At 37.0% G+C, this 27,387-nt stretch overlaps 1 protein-coding gene across 3 annotated transcripts in view; it reads right to left on the reverse strand.

Annotated features, from left to right (window-relative positions):
* Nucleotides 1-27,387, reverse strand: part of KLHL5 (kelch like family member 5) — a 149,741-nt gene that overhangs the window by 47,314 nt on the left and 75,040 nt on the right. For all 3 annotated transcript variants that reach the window (XM_069068427.1, XM_069068428.1, XM_069068422.1), the window contains exons 2-4: nt 18,994-19,176; nt 16,245-16,381; nt 14,152-14,348 (exon numbers count right to left, since the gene is read on the reverse strand). In XM_069068427.1, coding sequence (XP_068924528.1) covers nt 14,152-14,348; nt 16,245-16,381; nt 18,994-19,136 — 477 coding nt within the window. In that variant the 5' untranslated portion in view covers nt 19,137-19,176. The remainder of the gene's footprint in view (nt 1-14,151; nt 14,349-16,244; nt 16,382-18,993; nt 19,177-27,387) is intronic.

Raw genomic sequence — 27,387 nt, forward strand, 5'->3', positions numbered from 1 at the left:
AGCTTATAAAAAATGTGATACATTTTATTAGGAAAAAGAAGTTCAAAAGAACTGGTTAAAAATTATGCAGCTATTTTATTTATTATTTTGGGGGTATCTGAGTTTTAAAAAGTTTTCAACTAACAAGCCTTTATTTTCTCTTCTTCCCACTTTAGTAGGAGTACCAAGACATCAGGAAGACTCATCTTCTTGAGTTCAAATCTGGCCTCAGACATTTGCTAGCTGTGTGACCCTGGCCAAGTCACTTAACTCTGAATCAGTTCCTCATTTGTAAAATGAGCTAGAGAAGGAAATGGCAAACCACTACAGTATCTCTGCCAGGAAAACCCCAAAAGAGGTCACAAAGAGTCAGATACGACTGAAATGACTGAACTACAAAAAAGATTTCATTATTGCAGGTGCTTTTTTCATCAATGCAATTAGTAATCTTATCTTTGAGATGGGGGGGGGGGGGCTGAAAAACTCATTGCCCAGTGGTGATCTTGGTAAAAGAACCTCTCTGAGCTTAGGTTCAGACACAGACACAGTATATCCCTAACCAAGTACTTGAAGCTTTTCCAGCTTGGTAGCACAGACTTTCAGAACTCAGGTGCATTCCTGTGCCACAATGAGATATTGGAGTAAGATTTTTGTAGAGGCAATGTGTCATTAAAATTTTACAGCCAGAAAAAACTTTTAAGAATACAGAGTATATTGGGGCAGCTAGGTGGCGCAGTGAGTAAAGCACTGGCCCTGGAGTCAGGAGGATCCGAGTTTGGTTCCGGCCTCAGACACTTAACACCCACACAAAAAAACTAGCCGTGTAACCTTGGGCAAGTTACTTAACCCCAACTACCCTACAAAAGGCAAAAAAAAAAAAAAAAAGAATACAGAGTATAATACTTTCATTTGAGGAGGGGTTAAATGGCTTTTCTGAAAGCCAGTTAATAGCAAAAGCAGGAAAAGAATCCAGAGATCTCCAGACTCCCAGTTCACATGACAAAAGAATGCATTATCAGGGTGGCCAGGTGGTGAGTAAGAGCCCTGGCCCCAGAGTTGGGAGACCTGGGATCAAATCTGGGCTCAGATACTTAGCACCACACCCAGAAATAACTGGCCGTGTAACTTTGAGCAAGGTACTTAGCCCCAGTTGCTTTAAAAAAAAAAAGAATGCATTATCATCTCAATAACCATTACTGCATGACCCAGGCACATCTTGAATTTCACTTTTATACCTGAATTGACAGGAAATGCTATCTACACTTTATTCCTATTTGTTTTAATTCTCCTCTATAGGACAAGTAACTAGAATGCTGCAAAATGCTTGATAGTGTATTTTTAAAAACAATTTTAAGTAACTTTTAAGCAAATGAAATTAGTTGGGGAGGTACTTTAGTTGAGGATTCGATTTGGCTATACATTTTTATGTAGTTTCCATAGTAACATTTAAAACCAAAGGATCTGCCTCTAAATTACTCATCATTACTAGAATTCAATTTCATGTCTCTGTTGGAACTAAATAATACCAAAAGATGGCCTTGGGAAAAACCATCTACCACAATGAAGTAGTTATGAAAATAGCTTTTAAAAATCTGATTTAAATTTCTTTCATGTCAAAGCACTAATTCTCTCTAAAGTAAACAGTGACCTAAATGCACTCAAATATGATCCTCTAAACAGAAGCAGAGATAAATGTTTTGTTACCCAATCAAATTGATTATAAAGGGAAAAGAAAACAACTTACCATCTACAGGGATGTAAGATTAAAATCTTAAAAAGTTAAAAAGGCAGAGGGAGGGGTAGTAAAAGAAATCTGCCAAGACAATTTTCTTAAAACATGGTAAGCTAATATTGTGCCAATTTTTAAAATGTCACTATAATGACACAATTTCTAGTTTCTAAACTGAGGTTCTGAGATTCATAACTATTCTTTATTTCACGGTCAACTCAGCTTAGTATCAGGAAATCTCTCTGTTAAACATGGGAGAAATAACTTAGAAATATGAAGAGATCACTAGTAGTAGACCATATCCACATAGAGAACTACTGAACTTGACTGAAACCATATACATCTTGTTTTCAGTGGAAAACTGCCTTTCTTCTACATGGTATATGGCTTTTAAAGAAGCATTTTTGAAGATGGCAGAGTAAAGGTAGGGATTCACCTGAACTTTCCCAAATTCCTCTCCAAACAAAAAAGATAACACCTCAAAATTAATTCTGGAGGGGCAGCTAAGTGGTGCAGTGAATAGAGCACTGGCCCTGGAGTTAGGAGGACCTGAGTTCAAATCTAGCCTCAGACACTTAACACTTACTAGCTGTGTGACCTTGGGCAAGTCACTTAACCCCAACTGCCCTGCTTTTCCCCTCCAAAAAGCAAAAAAAAAAAATAAACCAAAACAAAACAAAAATGAATTCTGAAGTGGCAGAACCCATAGAAAAGTGGGGTTAAACACTTTTCTAGCCCAGGACAACTTAGGAGATTGGTAGGAAAAGCCTATCTCAGCAGTTCATCATTGTCAGTAGCAGCTTTAGGAGATCTCCACCCACACTCAGTAAAGGAGTTGAACTACTGGTTAGAAAATTACAAGGGGACCCTCTGCCAGGAGTGGGAGCAGGACTGTTGAACTGCCTATATAGAGTTCTAGGTCAAAGCCCCAGAAGCAAAAGGAGCTACCTCACTAAGGCTTACAGAAGCAGGGATGCTGGGGCCCTATTCCAGGTTACAGCTCCAGGGCAGAAAAGAGGGTTTCTAGTCACTCACAGATAAGAGCACAGGCCAGGAGAGCAGAGAGTGCACTTCTCTTCAGAGCATAACATCTTGGAAGAGCCAAAAACCTACAGACCGCCAGAGCTAGCACTGTAAACTGCAGCAAGAAAGGTTTCAAGCTTGGGACAATGACCTCTTTACTGTAGTGGTACAACTCAACTTTTTAACATAGTTATATATCAAGAAATGGACTTGGGGTAGCTAGGTGGAGCAGTGAGTAAAGCGCCGGCCCTGGAGTCAGGAGGACCAGAGTTCGGTTCCGGCCTCAGACACTTAACACAAAAAAACTAGCCACGTAACCTTGGGCAAATTACTTAACCCCAATTGCCCTCCAAAAGGCAAAAAAAAAAGGACTAGAAAAAATGAGCAAACAACAAAAAAAAGTCGGCCATTAGAAGTTACTGTGACGACAGAGACGATCAAGACATAAACCCAGGAGAAGACAATGAAGTCAAAATAGCTACATGCAAAACATCAAAGAAAACTGTGAATTGGTCAAAGGCCCCAAAAGAATTCCTGGAAGAGCTCAAAAATAAGAGTAGAGTAAAAACTGAGAAAATAAATAAGAGTCAAGAAAGAAAATAATGAAAAGCTTGGTAAAGGGGGCACCAAAATTATTGAAGAAAATTATATCCTAAAAAAGAAAATTGGCCAAATCAAAAAGATGTTACAAAAGCTCACTGAGAAAAAAAATTCCCCAAAATCAGAATTGGGAAGTGGAAGCTGATGACTCTATGAGACATTGAGAAATAATAAAACAAAGTCAAAAGAATGAAAAAAAATAGAAGAAATGTTGGGAAAACAGATCCAGGAGAAATATGTAAGAATTGTGGACCTGAAAGCCATGATCGAAAAAAGAACCTAGAAATCATCTTTCAAGAAATTATCAAAGAAAACTACCCTGATATCCTAGTACCAGGGGACAAAGTAGAAATTGGAAGAACCCAATCACCTCCTGAAAGAATAGCCAAAATGAAAACTCCCAGGAATATTATAGGCAAATTTCAAAATTCCCAGGTCAAGGAGAAAATATTGCAAGCAGCCAGAAAGAAACAATAAAAATATCATGGAGCCACAGTCAGGATCACACAAGATTTAGCAGTTTCTACATTAAAGGATCAGAGGGCTTGGAATGTGATATTCCAGAGGATCAAAGGGCAAAGGACCTAGAATTACAACTAAGAAACAACTACCCAGGGGGGCAGAGCCAAGATGGCGGTATAGAAGCAGGAAAACTCTGGGAGCTTCCCCCATAACCACCTCAAATACCTATAAAATATGACTCTAAACAAATTTTAGAGCTGCAGACCCCACAAAGTGAGAGAGAAACAAATCTCCTGCTGAAGGCAGCCCAGCTGGCATACAGAAAGGTTTCATCACAGCGTGCTGGGAGCTGAGCCCAGCCCCATGTGGGCCAGCGGTTTTAGCCCCAGGATGGCCCCAACCAGGGGCTGCAACAGACTTTGGGAGAGTGGATCACCAGTAGCAGTGGCAGTTTCCAGGAATATCAACCCATAAATGCCAAAGAAAAAGTGAGAGGTCAGTGTAGAACTTTGTTGGAACTGGGGGGGATGGAGGAGCGGGTTTGGCCCCTGCCCCCAGAGCTAGAAGTGGTGGAGGTGCAGAGGGCCCTGCCACCACCTCCACATTGTTGCTTCAGAGCTCCTGGCCTGCAGATTGTAGGGGGGCCAAGTGACCATTCAGAGGGTAATCACTCTTGCTTTAACCTGCCTGGATCTGGATCGCAGTCTTGGGTGGTAGTCCTGAGGTGTGTGACCAGTGAGCCAGAGTTTGTGGGGGCTGTAGAGACTGTGTCCTCCTAATAGCTCCAGCAGCTGTGAAAACCCCAGAGATTTGAGACAAAGCTCTACCATCTGGAAGCTGAGTTCTATACCATGGCAAAGAGCTCAAATGTTAAGTAATTGAGTGGCAACATGAGGAAGCAAAAGAAGCAAAGCAAGCATAGCAATCCAACTTTAGATTCACTTTTTGGGGACAAAAAGGATCAAAGCATGGAACAGGAGGAAGACAGTGACGTCAGAACTCCTGCATCAAAAGCTTCCAAGAAACATATGAATTGGCCATGGAGGAGCTCAAGAAAGATTCTGAAAATCAAGTAAGAGAAGTGGAGGAAAAATTGGGAAGAGAAATGAGAATGATGCAAGAAAATCATGAAAAGAGAGTCAACAACTTGACTGAAGAAAATAACACTCTAAAAAATAGACTAACTCAAATGGCAAAAGAGGCCCAAAAAGCCAATGAGGAGAAGAATGTCTTAAAAAGCTGAATTTTTAGATGGAAAAAGAATTTCAAAAGCTCACTGAAGAGAATTAATTCCTTCAGAATTAGACTGGAGCAAATAGAAGCTAATGACTTCATGAGAAATGAAGATACTATTAAACACATCCAAACAAATGAAAAAGATAGAAGGCAATGTGAAATATCTCACTGGAAAAATCACTGACCTGGAAAATAGATAAAGGAGAGATAATTTAAAAATTACTGGACTGCATGAAAGCCATGATCAAAAAAAAAAAAAAGAACCTAGAAATCATCTTTCAAGAAATTCTCAAGGAAAATTGCCCTGATATTTCAGAAACAGAGGGCAAAACAGAAATTGGAAGAATTCACTGATCACTTCTTGAAAAAGATCCCAAAAAGAAAACTCCTTGGAATATTATAGCCAGGTTCTATAGTTCCCAGGTTAAGGAGAAAATATTACAAGCATCCAGGAAGAAACAATTTGAATAGACAGAGGGCACAGGACCAATTGAATAGGAAGGGATGATATTTAAAAGGTGAAATTGAGAGGTGAGAGAGAAATATAATGAGAGGAGATGAGGAGAGACAGAAAAGGGACAGGGTCAAAGTAGAAAATAGAACAAGTTGGGGATGGAATAGGATGGAGGGAAATACAGTCTTTCACAATTTATCCACTATAGAAATCTTTTGCGTATCTACACATGTCAACCTATATTGAATTGCTTATCTTCCCAGTAAGGTTGGGTGATGAGGGAGGAAGGGAAAGTATCTTGAATTCAAAGTTTTAAAATAAAATGTTTTAATATTATTATTGTTGTTGTTATTTACATGCAACTGAGAAATAAGATATACAGGCATTGGTGTATGGAGATCCATCTTGCCCTACCAGAAAGTCGGAGGGGGGTTGGAGGAGGATATAGGAGAGAGCAGATTTGAGGAGGGGGTATACAGCATGATCGCAGTTTTGGGATGGTGGGTAGGGCAAAGACAGGGAGAATTTGTAAGTCAAAATCTTGTGGAAATGAACGATGTAAACTAAAAATAAACATAAAATTTAATTAAAAAAAAGAATCAACTACTCAGCAAACTGAGTATGATCCTTCAGGGAAAAATGGATATTTAATGAAATAGATAACTTTTAAACATTCTTGATGAAAAGACCAGAAGTGAATAGAAAATCTGTCTCTCAAATACAAGATTCAAGAAAAGCATAAAAAGGTAAATATGAAAAAGAAATCATAAGGGATTCAATACCTTCTTACATCAGAAGATGGTATTTGTAGCTCCTAAGACTATCATTATTAGGACAATTAGAAGTATATATAGAGAGCATGGGTATAGGTCGACTATGATGAGATGATTTCAAAAAAAAAATTAAGGGGGGGAAAAAGGGATGCAGTGGGAAAGGGAGTGAAGGGAAAGATAGAGTGGAATAAATTACTATGCACAAAAGATGTGCAAAAGGAACAGCTTTTATAGTGAAGAGGAAGATAGGAGGAGGGATGTTGGGTAATGTTTCAACCTTACTTTCTTCAGAATTGACTCAAAGGGAGAATAACATACACGCTCAGTTGGATATACAAATCTATCTTGCTTTACAAGGAAGTAGGAGGGGAAGAGGACAAAGAAAGAGGGTGGTGATAGAAGGGAAGGTAGATTGGGGGAGACAAGGATTAGAAGCAAAACAAACTGCTGAGGAGGAACAGGATGAAAGGAGAGACAGAAGGATAAACAGGCAGGAAAACTATACTAGTGAGGGACCTCAACTTTCCCCTCTCAGACCTAGATAAATCTAACCAAAAAGTAAACAAGAAAGAAGAAGATGAATAGAATTTTGGAAGAGTTATCTATGACAGACCTCTGAAGAAAACCAAATGAGAATAGAAAGAAATATAGGGCAACTAGGTGACCCAATGGATAGAACATAGGACCTAGAGTCAGGCAGACCTCAACTGATCCTCACAACAACCCTGGGAGGTAAGTGCTACTCTTATTCCCATTTTACAGATGAAGACACTGAGGCAAACATAGGTTAAGTGGCTTGCCTAGGGTCACACAAATGTATCCTAATGGAGTCAATGAAAAGTTGGAGACGATAAAAACAATCAAACAACAACAAAAAGGAATATACCTTTTTCTCTTTCTTTTTTTTTCTTTTTGGAGGCAGGGGAAGGTAGGGCAACTGGGGTTAAGTAACTTGCCCAAGGTCACATGGCTAGTAAGTGTTAAGTGTCTGAGGCCACATTTGAACTCAGGTCCTCCTGACTCCAGGGCTAGTGCTCTATTCACAACACCACCTAGCTGCTCTGGAATATACCTTTTTCTCAGAGATATATGTCACCTGTACAAAAACTGACCATGTATAAGGGCATAAAATTTTAAAGCCAAATTCATAAAAGCAGAAATATTAAAGGAATCATTTTTTAGATCATAATTCAATCAAATTACATTCAATAAAGGAGTGTGGAAACACAGATTAAAAATTAACTGGAAACTAAATAATCTAATCCTAAAGAATGAGTGGGTAAAAAAACAAATCACAGAAACAACAATTTCATTAAAGAAAATGATACCAATGAAACAATATACCAAAATTTATGAGATGCAGACAAAGTAGTACTTGGGGGGAATTTATATTTCTAAATGCTCGCCATCAATAAAATACAGAAAGACCAGATCAATGATTTGGGCATTCAACTAAAAAAGTTAGAAAAAAAAAAAGAAAAATACCCAATTAAACACCATGTTGGAAATCCTGAAAATCAAAGGAGAGATTGACAAAATTAAAAGGCAGAAAACCATTGAACTAATGAATACAACTAGGAGTTGGTTATATGAAAAAACAACAACAATAAAATAAACCATGGTTTGAGCTGATTAAAAAAATAAAGAAATCTAAATTACTAGTATCAAAAACAAAAAGAGTGAATTTACCACCAATGAAGAGGAAATTATTAGGAGGTAAGTTGCCCAATTATATGCCCCCAAATCTGACAATCTAAGTGAAATGAATGAATATTTGCAAAAATGTAAATTGCCCAGATTAACAGAAGAGTGAATAAAATACTTAAATAACTCTATCTTGAAAAAGAAATTGAACAAACCATCAATGAGCTCCCTAAGAAAAAATTCCCAGGATCAGAAGGATTCACAAGTGAAGAATACCAAAAATTAAAAGAACAAACTATTTGGGAAAACAGGGGAAGACAGAGTCATACCAAATTCCTTTTATGACATAAATATAGTGCTGATACCTAAACCAGAAAAAGCAAACAAAGAGAAAGAAAATTACAGACCAATTTTCCTAATGTTGATTCAAACATTTAAAATAAAATACTAGGAATGAAATTACAGCAATATTATCACAATGCACTATGACCAAATGGTACTTATATCAGGAAATGTAGGACTGGTTCAATATTGGGAAAACTATAAGCATAATTGACCCTATCAATAATAAAAGCAACAATAATCATATGATTTTCTTAATAAATACAGAAAATGTTTTTGACAAAATACAACACTCATTCCTAATAAAATCACTGGAAAGCATAGGAATAGATGGAACTTCCCTTAAAATAAGTATCCCTCAAAAAAAAAACCCAAAACAAAAAAATGATAAGCATTATCTATCTAAAACCATCAGGAAGTATTATCTTTAATGGGATAAGCTAGAAGCCATCCCCAAAAGATCAGAGGTGAAGCTAGGATGACCATTGTAACTGCTATTATTCAATATTGTACTAGAAATGCTAGCTATAGTAATTTGAGAAGAAAAAAAATTAAAAGAATTAGAATAGGAAATGAGGGAGATACAATAAGGATTACACAAGACCTAGCAGCTACTACATTGAAGGACTATAGGTCTTGGAATACTATATTTCATAGAGCAAAAGAGCTGTAGTTATAACCAAGGGTAATTTACCCAGCAAAGTTAAGTATAATCCTGAATGGAAAAAAAAGGACATATAATGAACTGAAAGACTTTCAGATATTTTTGACAAAAACAGCCAAACTTAAGGGACATATAAGATCCAGGAGAAATATAAGGTCAAATTGTTTAGTTCTTATATGGGAAAATATTATCAGTACTCTTATGACTGCCATCATTTTTGGGTGGTTTAAAAAGAAAGGCTTGGGCTGAGTTGCACATGATGATGTGATTCTAAAAAAAACTGTAGAGAGAGAAATAAAAAGGAGTAATTATCTCATACAAATAAAGCATAAAAAGAACTGATATGGAAAAAGCTAGTGGGGGAGGGGAGGTAGTACTGGAACCTTTCATCCAGAATGAGTTAAAGAAGGAACAACATATAAGTGTCACACACACACACACACACACACACACACACACACACACATATATATCTATATATTGAGAGAGAGAGACAGAGAGAAAGAAAGAGAAGGGTGTAAAAGTCTTCTAAATTCAGAAAGAAAAAAGAGGGCCAGGACAGGGGATTGGGTTGGGGGAAAGGATAATGGAGGGATTCTTAGAAGGGTGGGTAGGTTAAGGAACAGGAGGACAAAGTAGCAGAGGTAGAAGTAAAGCAGAGGAGCAAGGAGGGATAGGGTAAATAGGCTGAGAAGGATAGTGAGGAAAAATAGGAAGGAGGACTATATATAAGTAATTAAAGCTTAGGGTGTGAATGGGATGAATTTACCCATAAAACAGAAATGGATAGCAGATTAAAAATTTGAATTGTTATGTTGCTTTCAGGAAACACTATAAAAATGAGATACACCCAAAGATAATAAAAATGAGAGATATATTCAAAGATAAAATAAAGGCCAGGAGTAGAATCTATTATATAAAATAATCAGAGGTAGTAATCATGGTCTCAGAGTTAAGCTAAAACAGATTTTATCAAAAGAAAAAATAGGGAAACTACACTATATTTCAGCAATATTACTTAATATTGCTTGAGACCATTTAAAATCATTAGACAGTATAAAATACCTGAGAGTGTACCTGCCAAGATAGACACAGGAAATATATCTCTATATGAAAATTCCATTTAAAATAACTGAGAAAATATAAAATACTTAGAAGTCTACCTGCTAAGACAAACCCAGGAACCATATGAACACAATTACAAAATGCTTTTCATACAAATAAAATCAGATCTAAACTGGAGAAATATTAAATGTTCATGAGTATGCTGAACCAATATAATAAAAAGGACAATTCTACCTAAATTAGTTTACTTACGCAGTGCCTACCAAAACATAGAGCTACAAAAATCATAACAAAATTCAAATGTAAGAACAAAAGGTCAAGAATATTAAGGGAATAAATGAAAGAAAATGTAAAGAAAGATGGCCTGGTAGTACCAGATATCAAATTGTATTACAAAGTAGTGATTATCAAAACAATCTGGTACTGACTGAAAAATAGAGTGGTGGACCAGTGGAATAAATTAGGTGTACAAGACATAGTATAAATGACCATAGTAATCTAGTGTTTGATAAACACAAAGATCAAAGCATTTGGGACAAGAACTCACTATTTGACAAAAATTGCTGGGAAAACTGGAAAGAAGTTTGGTAGAAACTATGTGGTGTTATAGTGGATAGTGCTGGGCCTGGAGTCAGGAAGACTCATCTTCCTGACTTTAAATCTGGCTTCAGGTACTTACTAGCTGTGTGACCCTGGGCAAATCACTTAACACTGTTTACCTCATCTGTAAAACGAACCGTGGAAGGAAATGGCAAACCATTTCAGTATCTTTGCCAGGAAAACCCCAAATGGGGTCATGGACACATGGACACAACTGAAAAACCACTGAACAACAACAACAATACCAACCAACCAACAACAACAATACCAACCAACCAACATATATACATACATACACATACATGGCAGCGAGGGGGCGCAGTAGATAGAGTGCCAGGCCTGGAGTCAGGAAGACCTGAGTTCAAATCCAGCCTCAGCACTTACTAGCTGTGTAACACTGGGTAAGTCACTTAACCCCATTTGCCTTAGCTACTCACCTGTAAAATGAGTTAGAGAAGGAAATAACAAACCACTTCTAGTACCTCTGTTGAGAAAACCCCAAATGGGGTCACAAAGAATCATATATGACTGAAACAATTTACAAAAATGTATAGACCAACATCTCACACCGTATACCAAAGGTCAAAATTGGTACTTAAGACACTAGCCCTGGAGTCAGGAGGATCTGAGATCAAATCTAGCCTCAGACAGATATTTGACACTTACTAGGAAACAAATTAGAAAAAATAAAATATTAATAAAAATTAAGTAGGAAAAAAAGAAACCTTTCCAATGACTGTGAAAACACAACTACTAGGAGAAGAAAGTGAACTTTTCTTAAGAATTTCATTTCTCTCCTACAGTGATCACCTGAAGAGTTGCACTCTTATTTTTCCAACATATATATATTTCTAACATATATATTCATATGTATATGAATATATATGCATCCCATTTTCCATTCCACTTGTGGTATAACTCTCAAGTATCTAATATCTGAATTATTGAATATGACCTTCTTCTATCCCATGAACACTCATTCTAAAAATCATAGGTATGCTACAGAATGAAAAATATTAAGGGAAGCAAAAGCCTTCTGATGAAGAGATAATAAAATTGTTGACTCTACCGATGGTCCTGTACTGTTGTTCTGTTTCCTTAATCAGTATTAAGAAACTATTAAATGTCAGGCATTGTGCTAAGTGCTAGAGATCTAAGGACAAAAATGGACCTTTGAGGGGCGGCCAGGTGGCGCAATGAGTAAGAGCACAGGCCCCAGAGTTGGGATGACCTGGGATCGAATGTGGGCTCAGATACTTAGCACCACACCCAGAAATAACTGGCCGTGTAAACTTGAGCAAGTTACTTAACCCCGATTGCTTAAAAAAAAAATGGACCTTTGTCTTCAAGAAGATTTTCTATAGAGATAAACAGAACACATAAGTAGATGCAAAATAAATACAAGGCAATCTTTTTTTTTTTTAAGCAATCAGGGTTAAGTAACTTGCTCAAGGTTACATGGCCAGTTATTTCTGGGTGTGGTGCTGAGTATCTGAGCCCAGATTTGATCCCCAGGTCATCCTGACACTGGAGCCAGTGCTCTTACTCGCTGAGCCACCTGGCCGCCCCAATACAAGGCAATCTTGGTGAGGAAATATTAATGACTAGAAGAAGGATCTGGAAAGGTTTCATGACAATATGGGGGTTGAATGGTTAAGTAGTGGTTGGACTGAACTTTAAAGAAACTGGGAATTTATTTTATTTTATGCTTTTTTTTGGGGGGGGGGGAAGCAGGGCAATTGGGGTTGAGTAACTTGCCCAAGGTCACACAGCTAGTTTTGTGTTAAGTGTCTGAGGCCAGATTTGAACTCAGGTCATCCTGACCCCAGGGCCAGTGCTCTATTCACTGAGCCACCTAGCCGCCCCCGAAACTAGGAATTTAAAAGGCAGAAGTAAAGAAGAGTGCAATTTAGGTATGGGAGATCAGTTTATCCAAAGGTAAAGACAGAGGCAGGGATGCCCTACAGTTAGCTAGTACTGGTTCATAAGCCAATTGTAAAATTTTCTATACAAGTATTTATACTTTAGAAATTAGCAAATGCTATAAATCAAAGTTTGATTTATTGTTTTGTTGATAGTGTAGGTTCAAATGATGGAGGAAATGTTAATAATGCAGATTAAATTAAAAGTGTGTTGTGGGTATATTTTCCTCCCAGAGAATTGATTGTTAAATATTTCCTGGCACACCCCTGGAGAGAGGAAATGGAATATTGTACGTAAGGAACAGTATGAAGGCCTTTATGGATAGACCAAAAAGTGTGTGAAAGGGAATGATGGAAAGGTAGACTGGAGTCAGGTTGTGAAAGTTTGTATTTTATAGGCAATAGGGATTTTGAGCAGTGAAATGACATTGTCAGACTATGCTTCAGTATTACTTTAGAATACATTTATGTCTCATAATGGAAAATAACACTTGAAACTATGTGGCCCAGTTGTGAAATAATAGAAAAAAGTAGATGAGATAGCTTGCAACAGAAAGATATGTTATTATTGTAAGGCATATAGTAGACTTCCCAATCTGCTAAATCAGGAAGCTTAAAAAATCTTGGTTAACCTGCCAGAATAAGATTAGCAGTGATGGTCCGTCAGGGAGTTTGAATATCATCTACCTTAGATTTCCCTCTGCACTCCCCTAGCACGTGTCAGCACCAATATTAAACCTTGACCCACACTTTAGGTCCAAGCTTCACTGGTCCTGCCACCAATGCCTGGGACTGCTTGATCCTCTGAACACTCATCTCACTCACATTTCCCACAGTGGTTGCCTAATTTCACTGAGGACCAGCCTCTGGATGTCCAATTTCCCTCACCACTCCTGCACTGTGGATCTTCCCTGATAAAGCTTGCTTACTGTGCTTTTTGTCTGTTCCTTTCTCGTGCTGCAGTTTGTGTTTATGAGGGTCCTGTATCTCCTGGCCCCACTAGTTCTCTTCTTGGAAGTAAGAGTCAGCATTCAAGGCTGTGTCTAGTGATTGTCAGCTACATCTAATTTCCAAGTCTTTAATCAAGGACAGAATGTGGAATCACATGCTTTAACAGCAAGGTCTCCCTACTACTTTGCCCTGAAACCAGCACTGTGCGCCTAGGGGTTCTGTCCCAACCTCATGCCCCTCAGGTTTTTCTTCCTGGAAAAATAAGTGGCAGATAAGGAAGCCTGCTGCCTGCCTTTCCTTGTATAGGATTTTTGTATTCCAAACCAGCCCCAGTCTAGGTGAAGACAATTAGATGAGGGAAGACAGTCTATGACACAAAGGCTTTACTCTTAGTAACCACCTTTCCTTATCAGATGCATTTCTTTCTTTTCCTAGTTTCTCTTTATGTCCATTTCTTTGTCTACTATTTTTTTCTCTTCTAATCTTTTTCTTTTTTCTCTCTTATTTCTTGCTTGCCCACTGCTTTAAGCCTATTAGTAACACCTAAAAGTATTCACAGACATTGTTACTCCTGATAGTAGAACTTAGAGAAAAGGAAATTACTGTTACTTACTATAGTCTGAACTATAATTATTAACATTTCATTTGTTTTAGACTAACAAAACATTCCTAGACACATAATTTCATATATTCCAATAAAAACATACCATAGTATAATTGTGAGCCACTTTGTGCAAATCTGTACAACCCTGTGCATCAGCAAAAGAACGAATTCCAAGGCAGTTGGATGGATGAAGTTGTTTCATTAAGAACCTGCAACAAGCTTCTACAACCTGGGAGAGTTGAAGAAGGCAAGCTGTAGATAACAGGCACTCAATATTATCTTCCTTTAATTCAAGACGACCTTAATAGTGAAAAGAAATCCAGTTAATTGTAAAACTATATTAATTTCACTTAAGCTTTAAAAACAACAAAACACCTGAAGCTATCTGCAATATTTCTAATAAGAGCTCTTATTTTCTTTCTGGTCTCATGTATTTTAACTCATTCTAAAAGTAAATGAAATACTGAATAAATAGAAGAATAATCTAGCTCCTTGGATTCTTCTTTTAAATCAGAAGAATCCATGGATGTTCTATTTCCCACAAATATTTAATTTTGTAATGACACTCATTATATGACTAGCTTGTGATTTTTTAAAATAAATGTTTATGATACTAAAAAGTAAACCAGAAAAGGTAAAAAGAAAATTATCTTATACACATGAGGTAAGAGAGGAAGAACTGACATAGAGGAATTAGATGGGGGAGGAGGGCTCATAGTTCTGGAAACCTACTGTCATCGGCAATGGGTTAAAGAGGAACAATACATACACATACATATGTGCATATATATAGGCATAAAAGTCTTCTAAATTCAGAAAGAAATAAAAAGCTTAGGGTATAGGGAGGGGGGAGAGAATAAGGGAGGGATTTCAGGGTGGGGGGAGAGAGTAAGGGAGGGATGTTTGGTGGCGGGGGGGCAAGTTAAGTCATAGGAGGACAAGGTAACAGGTAGAAGTAAAGTAGATGAGTCAGGAGGGATAAGAAATAGGAGATACACACAAGCATAAAATAAAGATCAGGAGTAAAATTTATTAGGGAAAAAAAGCAGGGGTAATAATCATGATCTCAAAGTTAAAGCTAAAATAGATTTAATCGAAAGGAAAAAAAAGAGAAACTACACTACATGTTGACCATATTAATCAATATTGTTTGACTATTTAAAATAACCAGAGAGCATAAGGTCGGAATATTGCTATGGTATAGGAAACAATGAGTTGTGAGACTTAGAAAAATATGGAAAGATTTGGACCTATGAAGGAAGAGGTTTTCCACTCTCAGAGAAACAGGACAAAAAAGTATAGTATAGTCTTACATAGATATGTATGAATGCATATGACTATATATGAGTATGATTATAGATATGTATGAGAATGTAAGTATATGTATGTATATATGTTTGTGTGTGTGTATGCACAAAAGAACAAAGTAAAAAGTGCATAGCAGAGAATTAAAAAGAAAAACTACAAGGAAGCAAAGAAAAGATGGACAGCTTGGAAGACAATGTGTATATTTATAATATAGGCTTTCTTGGTTTTTTTTTTTTGCTTTTTTTTTGGAGGGGGGAAGGCAGGGCAATTGGGGTTAAATGACTTGCCCAAGGTCACACAGCTAGTTTTGTGTTAAGTGTCTGAGGCCGGATTTGAACTCAGGTCCTCCTGACTCCAGGGCTGGTGCTCGATTCACTGTTCCACCTAGCCACCCCTATAGGCTTTCTAAAAATGGAAATTTATTACTGTATATTTTGAATCCTCTTAAGCTCTGCTGTGTACATGGCAATGCATTTTTTCTTTTCTGATTTTGTTTTTAAGTATTAGTATTTAAGTTTATAATATGTTTCATTTTCTTTTCTTATTGTGTATTCAAGTTTTAGTATTTAAGTTTAAAATAAATTAATATAAAACTTTTAAAAGTTCATGAAACACAAAGTATAGTAAAAAAAAACTATCCTCCATTAAAAGTACATCTTTTTTTTTCTCAAATTGGACTATCAACTAGAGGGCTTTATGGCCCCTTATTGTAGTATAGGGAATACGATAGGGTCTATGTCAATGTGGTAAGAATAGTTGAAATAAAAATTCTATGGAATCCTCCTGATACAAGGCAAGAAAAGTTTAATGATAGAGGATATTTCTTACTCAGTTGCAGAAATAAAACAAAGATAAATTTCTGTTATCTGTTTCATAAAAATGTACTACCTGTATATGCATACTGAACCAAAGCCCAAAGTGAATTTGGCTCTACACCTTCCATTTTGATTTCTTCTTGTCTTGCTTCCCTTACATCATTAGTAAACATGGCAGCAAAATAATCAGAGACAGCAGAGAGTACCAATCTGAGAATACATTAGGAGAAAAGGAAAATCAATGACCTTATCCAATTAATGTCTATTACTAAATACTTCCTTCTTTAAAAAAAATCCTTTGAAAGAACACTATCATGGAGGATTCATTTTAAATTTAACAACTGCTTCATGCTCCAGTTTCCCCTTTTGAATTATAAATTAACATTATTGACACTACATTTTCTGTTGAGGTAAATGATATATTCTTTCAGTATATAAATTTGTCTCTAATAACCAGAAGGGAAAAAATACCACAAAGAAGACTTAAATCAACTGCAATATCAAATGAAACTGGGAAACAACCTTGGGATATTTTAAAATGACAAAAAAAATCTAAAGATTTGTTAAGAATGTGCTTTAGAAATGCATTGTTAGAGGTAGTAAATAAATGGTAGCACATTGTAGGGTAGGTTTAACATATCAATTTAGTTAGCCTTCTCTTTATTTTAAAGAACTTAGAAACACTTCTAGTATTTTACTTTTCTATTATTTGTATTTTTCCATTACAAGCATATGTATTGTAAGGTTGCTGTAATACTGTTAAGATAACATAAACAAAGCCCATTGGTAAAACTGTGAAGGCACTTTCTTAATATCATTTAGTTTATTAATCTCTTTTAAATGCTGCTCCTAGGCAATGAAATGCCCCCTTTAATATTATTTTGACTATTTTCACAAAATCAATTAATGACATTATATAGATTGTAGAATGTAATGATTAAAAATCCGACTTTTAAAACGAAAACTTTCTACTTTTCTAAACTCAGTTATAACAGGACAAGTTTTAAAGGTGCTAACAATGAGGAGGCCTGGATTCTAGTTCTGTTGCTTGTGTGATATTAACAAATCTCAATGAATTATAGCTTCCTTACTTGCAAAAGGAAAGACTAGGACAGATGACTTTCAGCATTCCCTGAAATATGAAGTCTCTTCACTTGGATGGCTCAGCAATTTTATGATATTACCTTGAAATAAATTATATAAGGATGACTTCACATGCTTGATTCCTTGGATAATCTACTTTTTCTTGATATTTCTTACATTTCCAATTACAGTTTTTCATCATTTTAAAGTTTCAACTTATTTCTGAAACACAGCTCCTGGTGTCAGATGAATATGTCATCATCTGACAACAATTAGGAAAATCTGGTGTATATTGTCAACTATTCCAAAGATCCCCCAACTCCCACGATCTGCACCTTCACTCTACCTTAGGAACACACAGGGATGGCGACACCCTGGATCTTATCCATCACCCACAAGTGCTCCACTTTCACAATCCACAGCTCTAACAGTCTCCTATCTGACTGTAACCTCCTGTCCTTCTGGATACACCTATTCCATCATCTGAAAGCTCATTCTCTGTCCACATGACAGCCTCTAGTTACTATACTTCTCCTTGCTTTCCCAGGCTATCAAACTTCCTCTGGTCTTACTTTCCTCCCTTCAAAAGCTCAACTCTTTAGATAACTAGTTCAGCTTTGTACTATTCTTGATCCTTCATTATTCTATTACCACTCAATCCTTTCCAGACCACAACGCTGGATCTTTCTCACCATTAGTCTTCTCTACTCCTGCTTCTATGATGTCAAACACTGCTGCTGGAAGTCAATTTTTTCTCTTAGTTGCATTTCCCCAAGTCAGTTGTAAGTCTCTTGAGAGAAGTAGTCATATTTCCAATAAATATTTGTTGACATTCATTAAATTGTCTGTTACTCTTATCAAGTACCATTCTTAAAAATAATGTGTGAGGGGTAGCTAGGTGGCGCAGTGAATAGAGAGCACTGGCCCTGGAGTCAGAAAGACCTGAATTCAAATCCGACACCTGACACACTTGCTAGCCGTGTGACTTTGGGCAAGTCAGAAACCCAAGTGCCCTCCAAAAAGCAAAAAAAAAAAAGTAATGTGTGAGTTTAACTTCAATTTTGGAGCACTTGAAAACCCTTTAGGATCATATAGTAGTGGTGATTAGTTTTGAAGTATTTATTAGACTTTTGGGACCATAGCAATGATTAACCATGAAATTGAAATTGTCAAAAGGAAAATGACATTCATAAAATTATTATTCATTAAGCATCACTGCCATGTGTCCTCTATTCTTCACTCAAAAAAAAGGACAGCTCATCAATTTCTTTGGATTCTCACTGACATCAATGACCTGCTTTTAGTAGCATATCAAACTAAAGCTGGTTCTAAGCTTCATATACTCTTAAGTAATCCTATGCACTAAGCACTCCTTACCACTGAACACTCTACATGTTGATTTTGAGGACTTAAGTTATATAATGGGGTACAAGATTTGATTAGAGAAGTAGAAACAGCAAGTAATATCACTGCTTTCAGGTGAACACCTTAAAGTTTAAAATGGCATTGTCTAGGGTTAATCTATGTGCAACATTTCAATGGTTTAACACTTTTCTTTGTGAAATTTTTCATAGATTATATAATATAATTAGGTAAAGTCACATATAATTTGCTATTAAAATTTTGCAATGCATTAGGAAACTGACAGTTATCACATAGTTTTTTAAGTGCATATTTAAAACAGATGTATGAATAAAAATATTTTCTAAAAAAAGTAGTTAAATTTAAAAAAATTGTACCTGTGAGCTGGAATCCTTCGATCACCAGCAACTAAAACCACATCACATAATTGTTTGTGTCTCAAATAGTTTTCCATCTTTTTAAAAGTTTGTTCAGCATGGTTAAGGGCCTGGAAAAATTCATCTGATGAACACGGCTCCATGTTATGGCAAGATGACAATGTCTGACTGCTATTAGAGGTCCTGAAAAAAACACAGAATACAGCTGGACTGAAATAATACAATCATATCCCCACCCACAAAAAATAATGAAGTACACTGAAATTTTTTAAATGGCATGAAATAATCCATATTCCTGGCCATCTTTTCATTATACTTGCTTACATTTAATACATTATCTTCATCTCCATAACCTTCTTACCTGCCAGGTAGGAAGCTTCTGATAGGTGAGCTTTTGTCTTACTTTGCCCAGAACCACACTATCTCCACTTTGCTTCCAAGACATCTCCAAAAAATGCTGCATAACCTTTGGACACTGAAACTTTGGACTTAACTCCTGTGTCCTTTGGTTCTGTTAGGTGAATTTTCACCTTAATTTGCTCAGAACCAGGCCTCCACACATTCCTGGTCATCTTCATATGTGTCAATATCCCCACTCCTACCTTCACTACCTCCCCAAACTGTTATTACTGAACTTACCATCACTTGAGATTCCTTCATTTTCACATTTGTACACCTGTATTCAATTAGCCATAAAAATATTCATAATTTAAATCAAACAACTATAGATCTAAGAGGTCACGTAGTCCATTAATTTGCCTCAGAACCGGAAGGCAATTAAATTAATTCAGAAAAAATAATTATAGGCTGACCCTAAATTATAAGAATTGCTTTGTCCCAAAAGTTCATTTGTAAATTCATTATATGGAACTTAGAATGAGTATAATAAAAACAATGTTATAAGTGGTATTTAAATTCCCAGGTTAGTCCATACAGACTCCATTTAATTTATAATCTGCAATCTCTAAGTTAAATTATAATTTAAAATAGTCACTTTATGTTATTACTTAACCCATTGGGGGGGGGGCTTTTTTTAAAGGGCAATTGGGGTTAAGTGACTTGCCCAAGGTCACATGGCTAGTTTTTGTGTTAAGTGTCTGAGGCCGGATCTGAACCCAGGTCCTCCTGACTCCAGGGCCCATTTTTAATATTGGATAAGTTTTTACAAGTAATTTTAAAATAGCAAATTAAATTTATCAGTGATTTGGATACAGGTATTTATTACATGCTCATTGAATTTGTTGATGATACAAAGGAGAGGTAGCTAAAACATTGGATGAGAGAATCAGGATCCAAAATTCTTGGTAAGCTAGAATATTGTGCTAAAAAATAAAATGACATTCATTTGGGATTATTAATGTAAAACTTTATACTTGGATACAAAAAAATCAATTTCAAAACTATAATACTGGAGAGGCATGCTTAGGTAGCAGTTTGTCTGAAAAAAGTTCCAGTATTTTTGGTGGGTTTTAACTTCAATATGACTTAGCAGTATGATGAAGCAAAAATAAAAAACAAACAAAATTAATTTGGTCCTGGGCTGCATTAAGAGAGGCAGAGCTTTCAGAAGGAAAAAGAAAGAGTTGTCAAAAGGCAATCACAACATCATAAGGTTTATGTGAAAACCAGGTTTATTAAAAGAGAAATGAACAATATGGAGCCCAGCAAGTTCACAGTTCTTACAGAAGTTTGCATATTTATGAGAAAACTGGAAGGGGCATGGCATAGGAGGGGAAAGGTTCAGTAACCTTTCCCAAAGGAGAGGAGCAAGGCAATGGCAGAAGCCACATTCCTTCCTCTTGGGAACTGCTAGACTATGAAGATAGGAGGGTCTGCTTATCTGCAAAGGATCCCACAAGCCTGGCACAGACTGGCTGGCACCTATCTTGCCTCCCAAGGACACACAGGCAATCCAGCTTGGGGTGCAAACAAATCATGTCAGCTAGGGGCTTCACCTTTGACACATTTAGGATTTCCTTAATGCTCTGGGTCCAGTGTTTCTGGGAAATATGGCAACTCAAAAAGGTAAGTTTAGGGGACCCCTTAATGACCCTTAACATAGTCCCTCTGTACTTTGTCCTAGTCAGACCTCATCTGGGCATCACAAGTTAAGAAGGATACTGATAAGTGGGAAAGTGTGCAGAGGAAGACAGTCAGAATGATAAAGGATATTGAATCTGGTCATATGAGGATCACTTGAAGGACCTAAAGATATTTAGTATGGAAAAGACAAGATACAGGGGAAACAGGATAGCAATCTTCAGGCATTTAAAGGGCTTGGCATGTGAAAGAGATTACAATTGTTCTTTTCTCAAAGGGTAGAAGCAGGAGAAATATGTACAAGTTGCAAAGAGGCAAATTTAACTTTAATGTTGGGAAAAATTTCGTAACAAGTGCTATCCAAAAGTGGAATGAACTGTTTTTAGATGTGGTGGCTTCCTCCTCCTTGGATGTCAAGTAAAGTTGGATGACCACTTGTCAGGGATTCCTTTTAGGTACAGGTTATGTGGCAAATGTAACCTCTTCCAACCCTCAAAATTTGTGTTTCTATGACCTAAATGTGAATCCTAGTTCTCTACCATTTATTATCTTTGTGACCTTGGGCAAGAACCTCTTTAGGTCTGTTTACTCAATTATAAAAGAAGAATATGGGACTGGATGACCTTCTGGCTCTAAATCTATGAGCATATGAATATGTCAGTAAAACAACCAAAAACCTGTAACTGAAAGAAAAAAATGAAGAGTTTGTACAATCAAACTATGAGTAAATAAGAACTTTCTAAAGCAAATGTAATTAAAGGCAGCTTGATCAAATTATACTCAGCTCTCATGAAAAAAGCATCCTGATTATTAATTATTTTTATTGTTGTTAATAATATTAACTTAAAAATAATTTATTATTTTTAGCAAAAGTAATTATTGAGATTTTAATATATACTGAATAACCTCACAATACAAAATTAAAACATGCAATTGTTAAAGAAATTTAATTTATGGTAATTATGAAACTCAGGAACTACATATATACATAATGTACAAAAGTAATTTGGGCTTCTGTTATTATAATACTTAACAAAATGACAACAGTAGTATTTTATGGTCTAGGTACAAAGACCTAAACATAACTCATAAGAGCTTTTTCATTATTAGATAGTTAGAAGGAATATATATATATATATATATATATATATATATATATATAGACAGAGGGCACAGGATTTGTTGAATATGAAGGAATATCTAAAAAATAAAATTAAGGGGTGAGATAGGAATATACTGGGAGAAGGAGAAAGGGAGAGATAGAATGGGGTTAAATTATCTCACATAAAAAGGGCAATAAAAAAAACTGTTACAATGGAGGGAAAGAGGGGGCAGGTAAAAGGGAATGGGTCAACCTTACTCTCATTGGATTTGGCTTAAGGAGGGAAAAACATACACAATCAATTGGGTATCTTACCCTACAGGTAAGTGGGGGGGAAGGGGATAAGGAGGGGATGATAAAAGGGATGATAAAAGGGGAAGGGGTAGTCAGAAACAAACGCTTTGGAAAAGGGACAGAATCAAAGGAGAAAATAGAATAAGTGGGGGGAATCTTATATACAGATAGACTGTGGGAGAGATCAAGGGGTGGTCTAGTAGTATGGGGTGATGGGAGAAGGGGTCCAGGGAAGATCTTGAGGAGTCTAAGGAGGATCTTGATGGAACTGGGATGACTAGAGGTCAGACCTAGTGAATCTAGAGAATGGGATTAAGGGTGGGAAGCAGCTGGAGGCAGTGTGGAGGTAACAGACAATGAATGGAGGACAAGGCTAGGCTCAGGGTAACAGGTTTGGGCATGAAAAAACCAGATTAAGTGGGAAAATTCAGGGAGAGTTCAAGGGGGTTCCCAGAGCCTATTCCCCACCATTCCTCCCTCAAACAAATGGGACCCAAATTCTTTTGGGGTGAGGGTGAAGATCTTGGCTTGGGCCTGTACTTTGTCCTTTCCATTTGCCTTTGGCTCCTTAAATGTATCTCTCCAAACTTCTGACCTAGATAATAACTAATAATAACAATAACGGTTAACATTTATTTAGCACTTGTTATGTGCTAGGCACTATACTAAAGTGCTTTATAACTATTACCTCATTTGATCCTTGCAACAGCCCTGGAAGGTAGGTACTATTCTTCTCCCCATTTTACAGATGAATAAACTGAGGCAGGGGTTAAGTGACTTGCCTAGGGTCACAAGTTAGTAAGTGTCTGAGGCCAAATTTAAACTCAGGTCTTCCTCAAGAGATCAAATACTGGAAAAGTATTAACTATTTAAGAAGTTTCCAAAAACCACTCAAAATACTGCTGAAATATCTGCTTATATAGTCAGCAGTAGGTCTCAGGGTTGAGAATATGAGAATGAAGGAAAAGAGGCAGTGAAATATTCCCATTTTTTTCAGGAGCTGGAAAAATAGATGTTAAAACTAAGCATCTTATGTCTTGGCCTTGATCTGTTCAACAATTTTTTTTATCAACAATAACTATTACTGTAATAACAATCTTAAAATAATGAAAAGGCTATCCTATAGATATGAGATGATATTTGTTTAAAAAGTACAGAGTACAGTATCTGATAAGAAGTAGGTACTATATAAATGCTTATTCCTTTTCCTCCTAGAAAGGGGAATAAATGCTCTTTCATCCCCCCAGGGGACAGAATTTGAACCGTGTGGAAGTTACTAGGAACGAGATTTTGGCTGCAGTTAACAAAGAACTTTCAATTTAGAATTGTCCAAAAATGAAATGGGTTATCTCCTGAGGCAGCCAAATCCCTGTTTCTGGAAGCAGACAAGTAGGGGATAGGTATTTTAAAAGAGATTCTTTTATTTCGAGGTTGGAGTAGCTGATCTTTAAATTCCCATTCAACAACTAAGACTCTGACTGAGAAAAACAGTTCATTGCTATATGAATGAATAAATAAGTTCTGGAGATACAAATTAAAGTGAGACAGTCCTGCTCTCAAGGAGTTCACATTTGAATCGAGGAGGCAACCTACAGAAAACTTTCAGCTCCATGACAGATGGAAAGGTTCCATGGTCCTTAGCCTGCAGCAGCAGAAGAGATGGTAGTGCAGGGATGGCTAGGTGGTGCAGTGAATAGAGCACTGGTCCTGGAGTCAGGAGGGCCTGAGTTCAAATCTGAACTAGACACTTAACACTTACTAGCCATGTGACCTTGGGCAAGTCACTTAACCCCAACTGCCCTGCCTTCCTCCCTCCAAAAAAAAGAGAGAGAGAGATGGTAGTGCTTCTTTAATATCATTTCTACAGATAAAATCGTATCAGTTTCTGATGCTGAACCGTTTGACAGCATCAAGGATTTTAATGGTGAGAACTTTCTTTTCTAGGTCTTCAGTTAAGCAGTTGTGAGTAGTGAGTTTCACAGGGGTTGTTCTTTCAGATGATGGCTGAAGGGACTGGGATAGAAGCATGAGTGATATTTTGAAGGGGGTGTTGCAGCCACTCCCAGGGTTTTCAAGCTTACTTGCTAGCCAGTGGCAGTAATTGGTGTTGAAGGTAGCAAAGATGGCCCCTTTCTCCATTTCTTCTTGAAGTATAGTATTTTACTGTCACATATTGCTATAGTGATTGCTCCCCTCAAAGATGGCTGTAGGGCTCAGGCTGGAAACAGGGCCTGCAGTTTGAGGAGCACTGCTATTCCCAAGACTCTTGGGTTCAGGGTTCTAGGCCTGTATATTCTGTTGTTTTACTACTTCCTAACTCTTACCTTCTCTCAGCTACTTAAGACTTAATGCATTGAACCTTTGAAAGAATGCTTGGAATGAATTCATTATTGAACATCTATCTTTCCCCCACCCTTCCCCGTTTTGTGGTTAAGCTTAGATCTGCTGGTTAGGGCACGTTGAGTAGCATCTGGAGCTCCATTGCTCTCTCAAGAACATAGTATTCCATTCTGTCCTACATTTTCCACTGGGTGCAGAATAGTTTTGGTTATTAAGTTTTCCTTTCCATTATATTTAAAGGTCTTTCTCCTGGTCATTTGCAGAATTTATCTTCTTCTCAATGGCATTGTTAAATTTAACCACTATGTGACTTGGAGTTTGTGTCCTTCGACTTTTTCCTAGAAGGAGTTGTAGATTCCTTTGAATGGTATTTTGTTTTCTGTGTTCAGAAGTTCTGGGAGGCTTTTTGTATTATTTCTTGCATCATAATGTTCAGATTTTTTGACCTGTCATGTTCTTCTGGGAGACCTATAATCATTAAGCTTGTCTCTATGGATCCTATCTTTCATGTTTGTCTGTGATTTCTTTTAATGTTATTGCTTTTTGCTTCTTTTCTATCATCCTCACTCTCTAATTTATCTTTAATCTCTTCTTGTCTGTTGGCTCCTTCTCTACTCCCTACAAATATGCCCATATCTGCCCCAACCTCAAGAAAAACCTCTCTTGCTCCTTTCATCCCCACTAACCGTCAACCCAATAGGTGCTTCCACCTCGTCTCTGCTCACTCTCAACTTTCTACAATTAAACTTCCGAGCTCATTATTCTACTGAAACTGCTCTCTCTAAAGGTAAGAAGAATCTTTTAATTAGCAAATCCAATGGTATTTTCTCAATTTTCATTCTCCTTGACCCTATTTGCAGTCTATGACATTATCATCCACCCACTTCTCCTTGAAACTCTCTCCTTTTTAGGTTTTCATTCTTTCTTGGTTCTCCTACCACCTGTCTGACATATTCCTTTTCAGTCTCCTCTGCTAAACCATTACCCAGATAATGACCTCTACTTGTAAGGTCCTAAAGAATTCTGTCCTGGGTTCTCTTTTATCTTTTTATACTACTCTATTTGATAATTTCATCAATTAATTATCATCTTAAATGCTGATTCTCAAATCTCCTTATCCAGCACTAACTCTAATCTGGGATCTCTAGTCTAGCATCTAAAAGTGGATGTCCAGTAGACATCTTAAATTCAACATGTCCAAAAGTAAATTCATTTTCTCTTCCCATAAACTCCCCTCTACCTCCTAATTTCTTTATTACTAGAGGAGGTACCACCATCCTCCCAGCCCCTTGGGCTCATACAATGGGTGTCATCCTCAGCTCCTCATTATCTCTCACCACCCATATCCAATCTGTTGCCAAGGCCTATGGATTTTAACTTCAACATCTCTTGAACAGGCCCATTTCTCTCCTTTGACACTGCCACCGCTCTGGTACAAGCCCTCATCATCTCACACTTGGACTACTGGAATAGCTTATTGATTAGTTTACCTACCACAAGTCCCTCCACAGTCTAATCCATCCTCCATTCAGCCATGAAATGATTTTCTGAAAGCATAGGTTTTTTCATGTCACTACTTAATAAACTCCAGTGGCTCCCTGTCACCTCCAGGATCAAATATAAAATACAATTTGACATTCAAAGCCCTTTGTAATCTAGCCTCCACCTTTCCAGTCTTACATCTTTCCCATGCACTCTTCAATACAGTGACACTAGTCTCCTTGCTGTTCCTCACACAAGACATTTTCTCTGGGTGTGTTCCATGCCTGGAATATTCTCCTTACTCATCCCTGCCTCTTGGCTTCCCTGGCTTCTTTCAAATTGTAGCCAAAAATCCCATTTTCTACAGGAAGCTATTTTCTTTTTTTTTTTTCCAATTTATTAATTCATTTGTTTTCAGTTTTCAACATTCATTTTCATAAGTTTTAAATTTTCTCTCCCTCCCTCCTCCTTACCTCCCCAAGGCATCATGCAATCTGATATGGGCTCTACGCATACATTCCTATTAAATGCATTTTCATATTAGTCATGCTGCATAGAAGAATCAGAACAAATAGGAGAAACCATGGGAAAGAAAACAAAACATAACAAAGCAAGACAAAAGAGAAAATAGTCTGCTTCACTCTGCATTCCAACTCCATAATGTTTTCTCTGTATGTGGATGGCATTTTCCATTATGAGTCCTTTGGAAATATTTTAAGTCCATGCATTGCTGGGAAGAGCAAAGTCTATCAAAATTCATCCTTGCACACCGTGGCTGTTACTGTATACAATGTTCTCCTGTTCTGCTTACTTCATTCAGCACAGGAAGCTATTTTCAATCTTTCTCAATTCTAGTTCCTTCCCCATTAATCATTTTCTATTCATCCTACATAGAGCTTGTCAGTATGTATTTGCTTGCTTGTTGTCTTCTCTTTTAGATTGTGAGCTCCTTGGGGGCAGGGACTATCTTTTGCCTTTCTCTTTCCAGTGCTTAGCACAGTGCCTAGCACACAGTAGGCATTTAATAAATTCTTACTGACTTTTCTTCCAGATTGTTCTTCAAGTCAGTGTATTTGCATTCCCGACCAGTACTACTCCCATCACGCTGCAGTACATTACAAACAAGGAATTCCATA

Source organism: Petaurus breviceps, unplaced genomic scaffold (genome assembly GCF_028583685.1).
Source record: "Petaurus breviceps papuanus isolate PSGF00001 unplaced genomic scaffold, PetGlider_PUasm1.0 140, whole genome shotgun sequence".
Taxonomy (NCBI): Eukaryota; Metazoa; Chordata; class Mammalia; order Diprotodontia; family Petauridae; genus Petaurus; species Petaurus breviceps.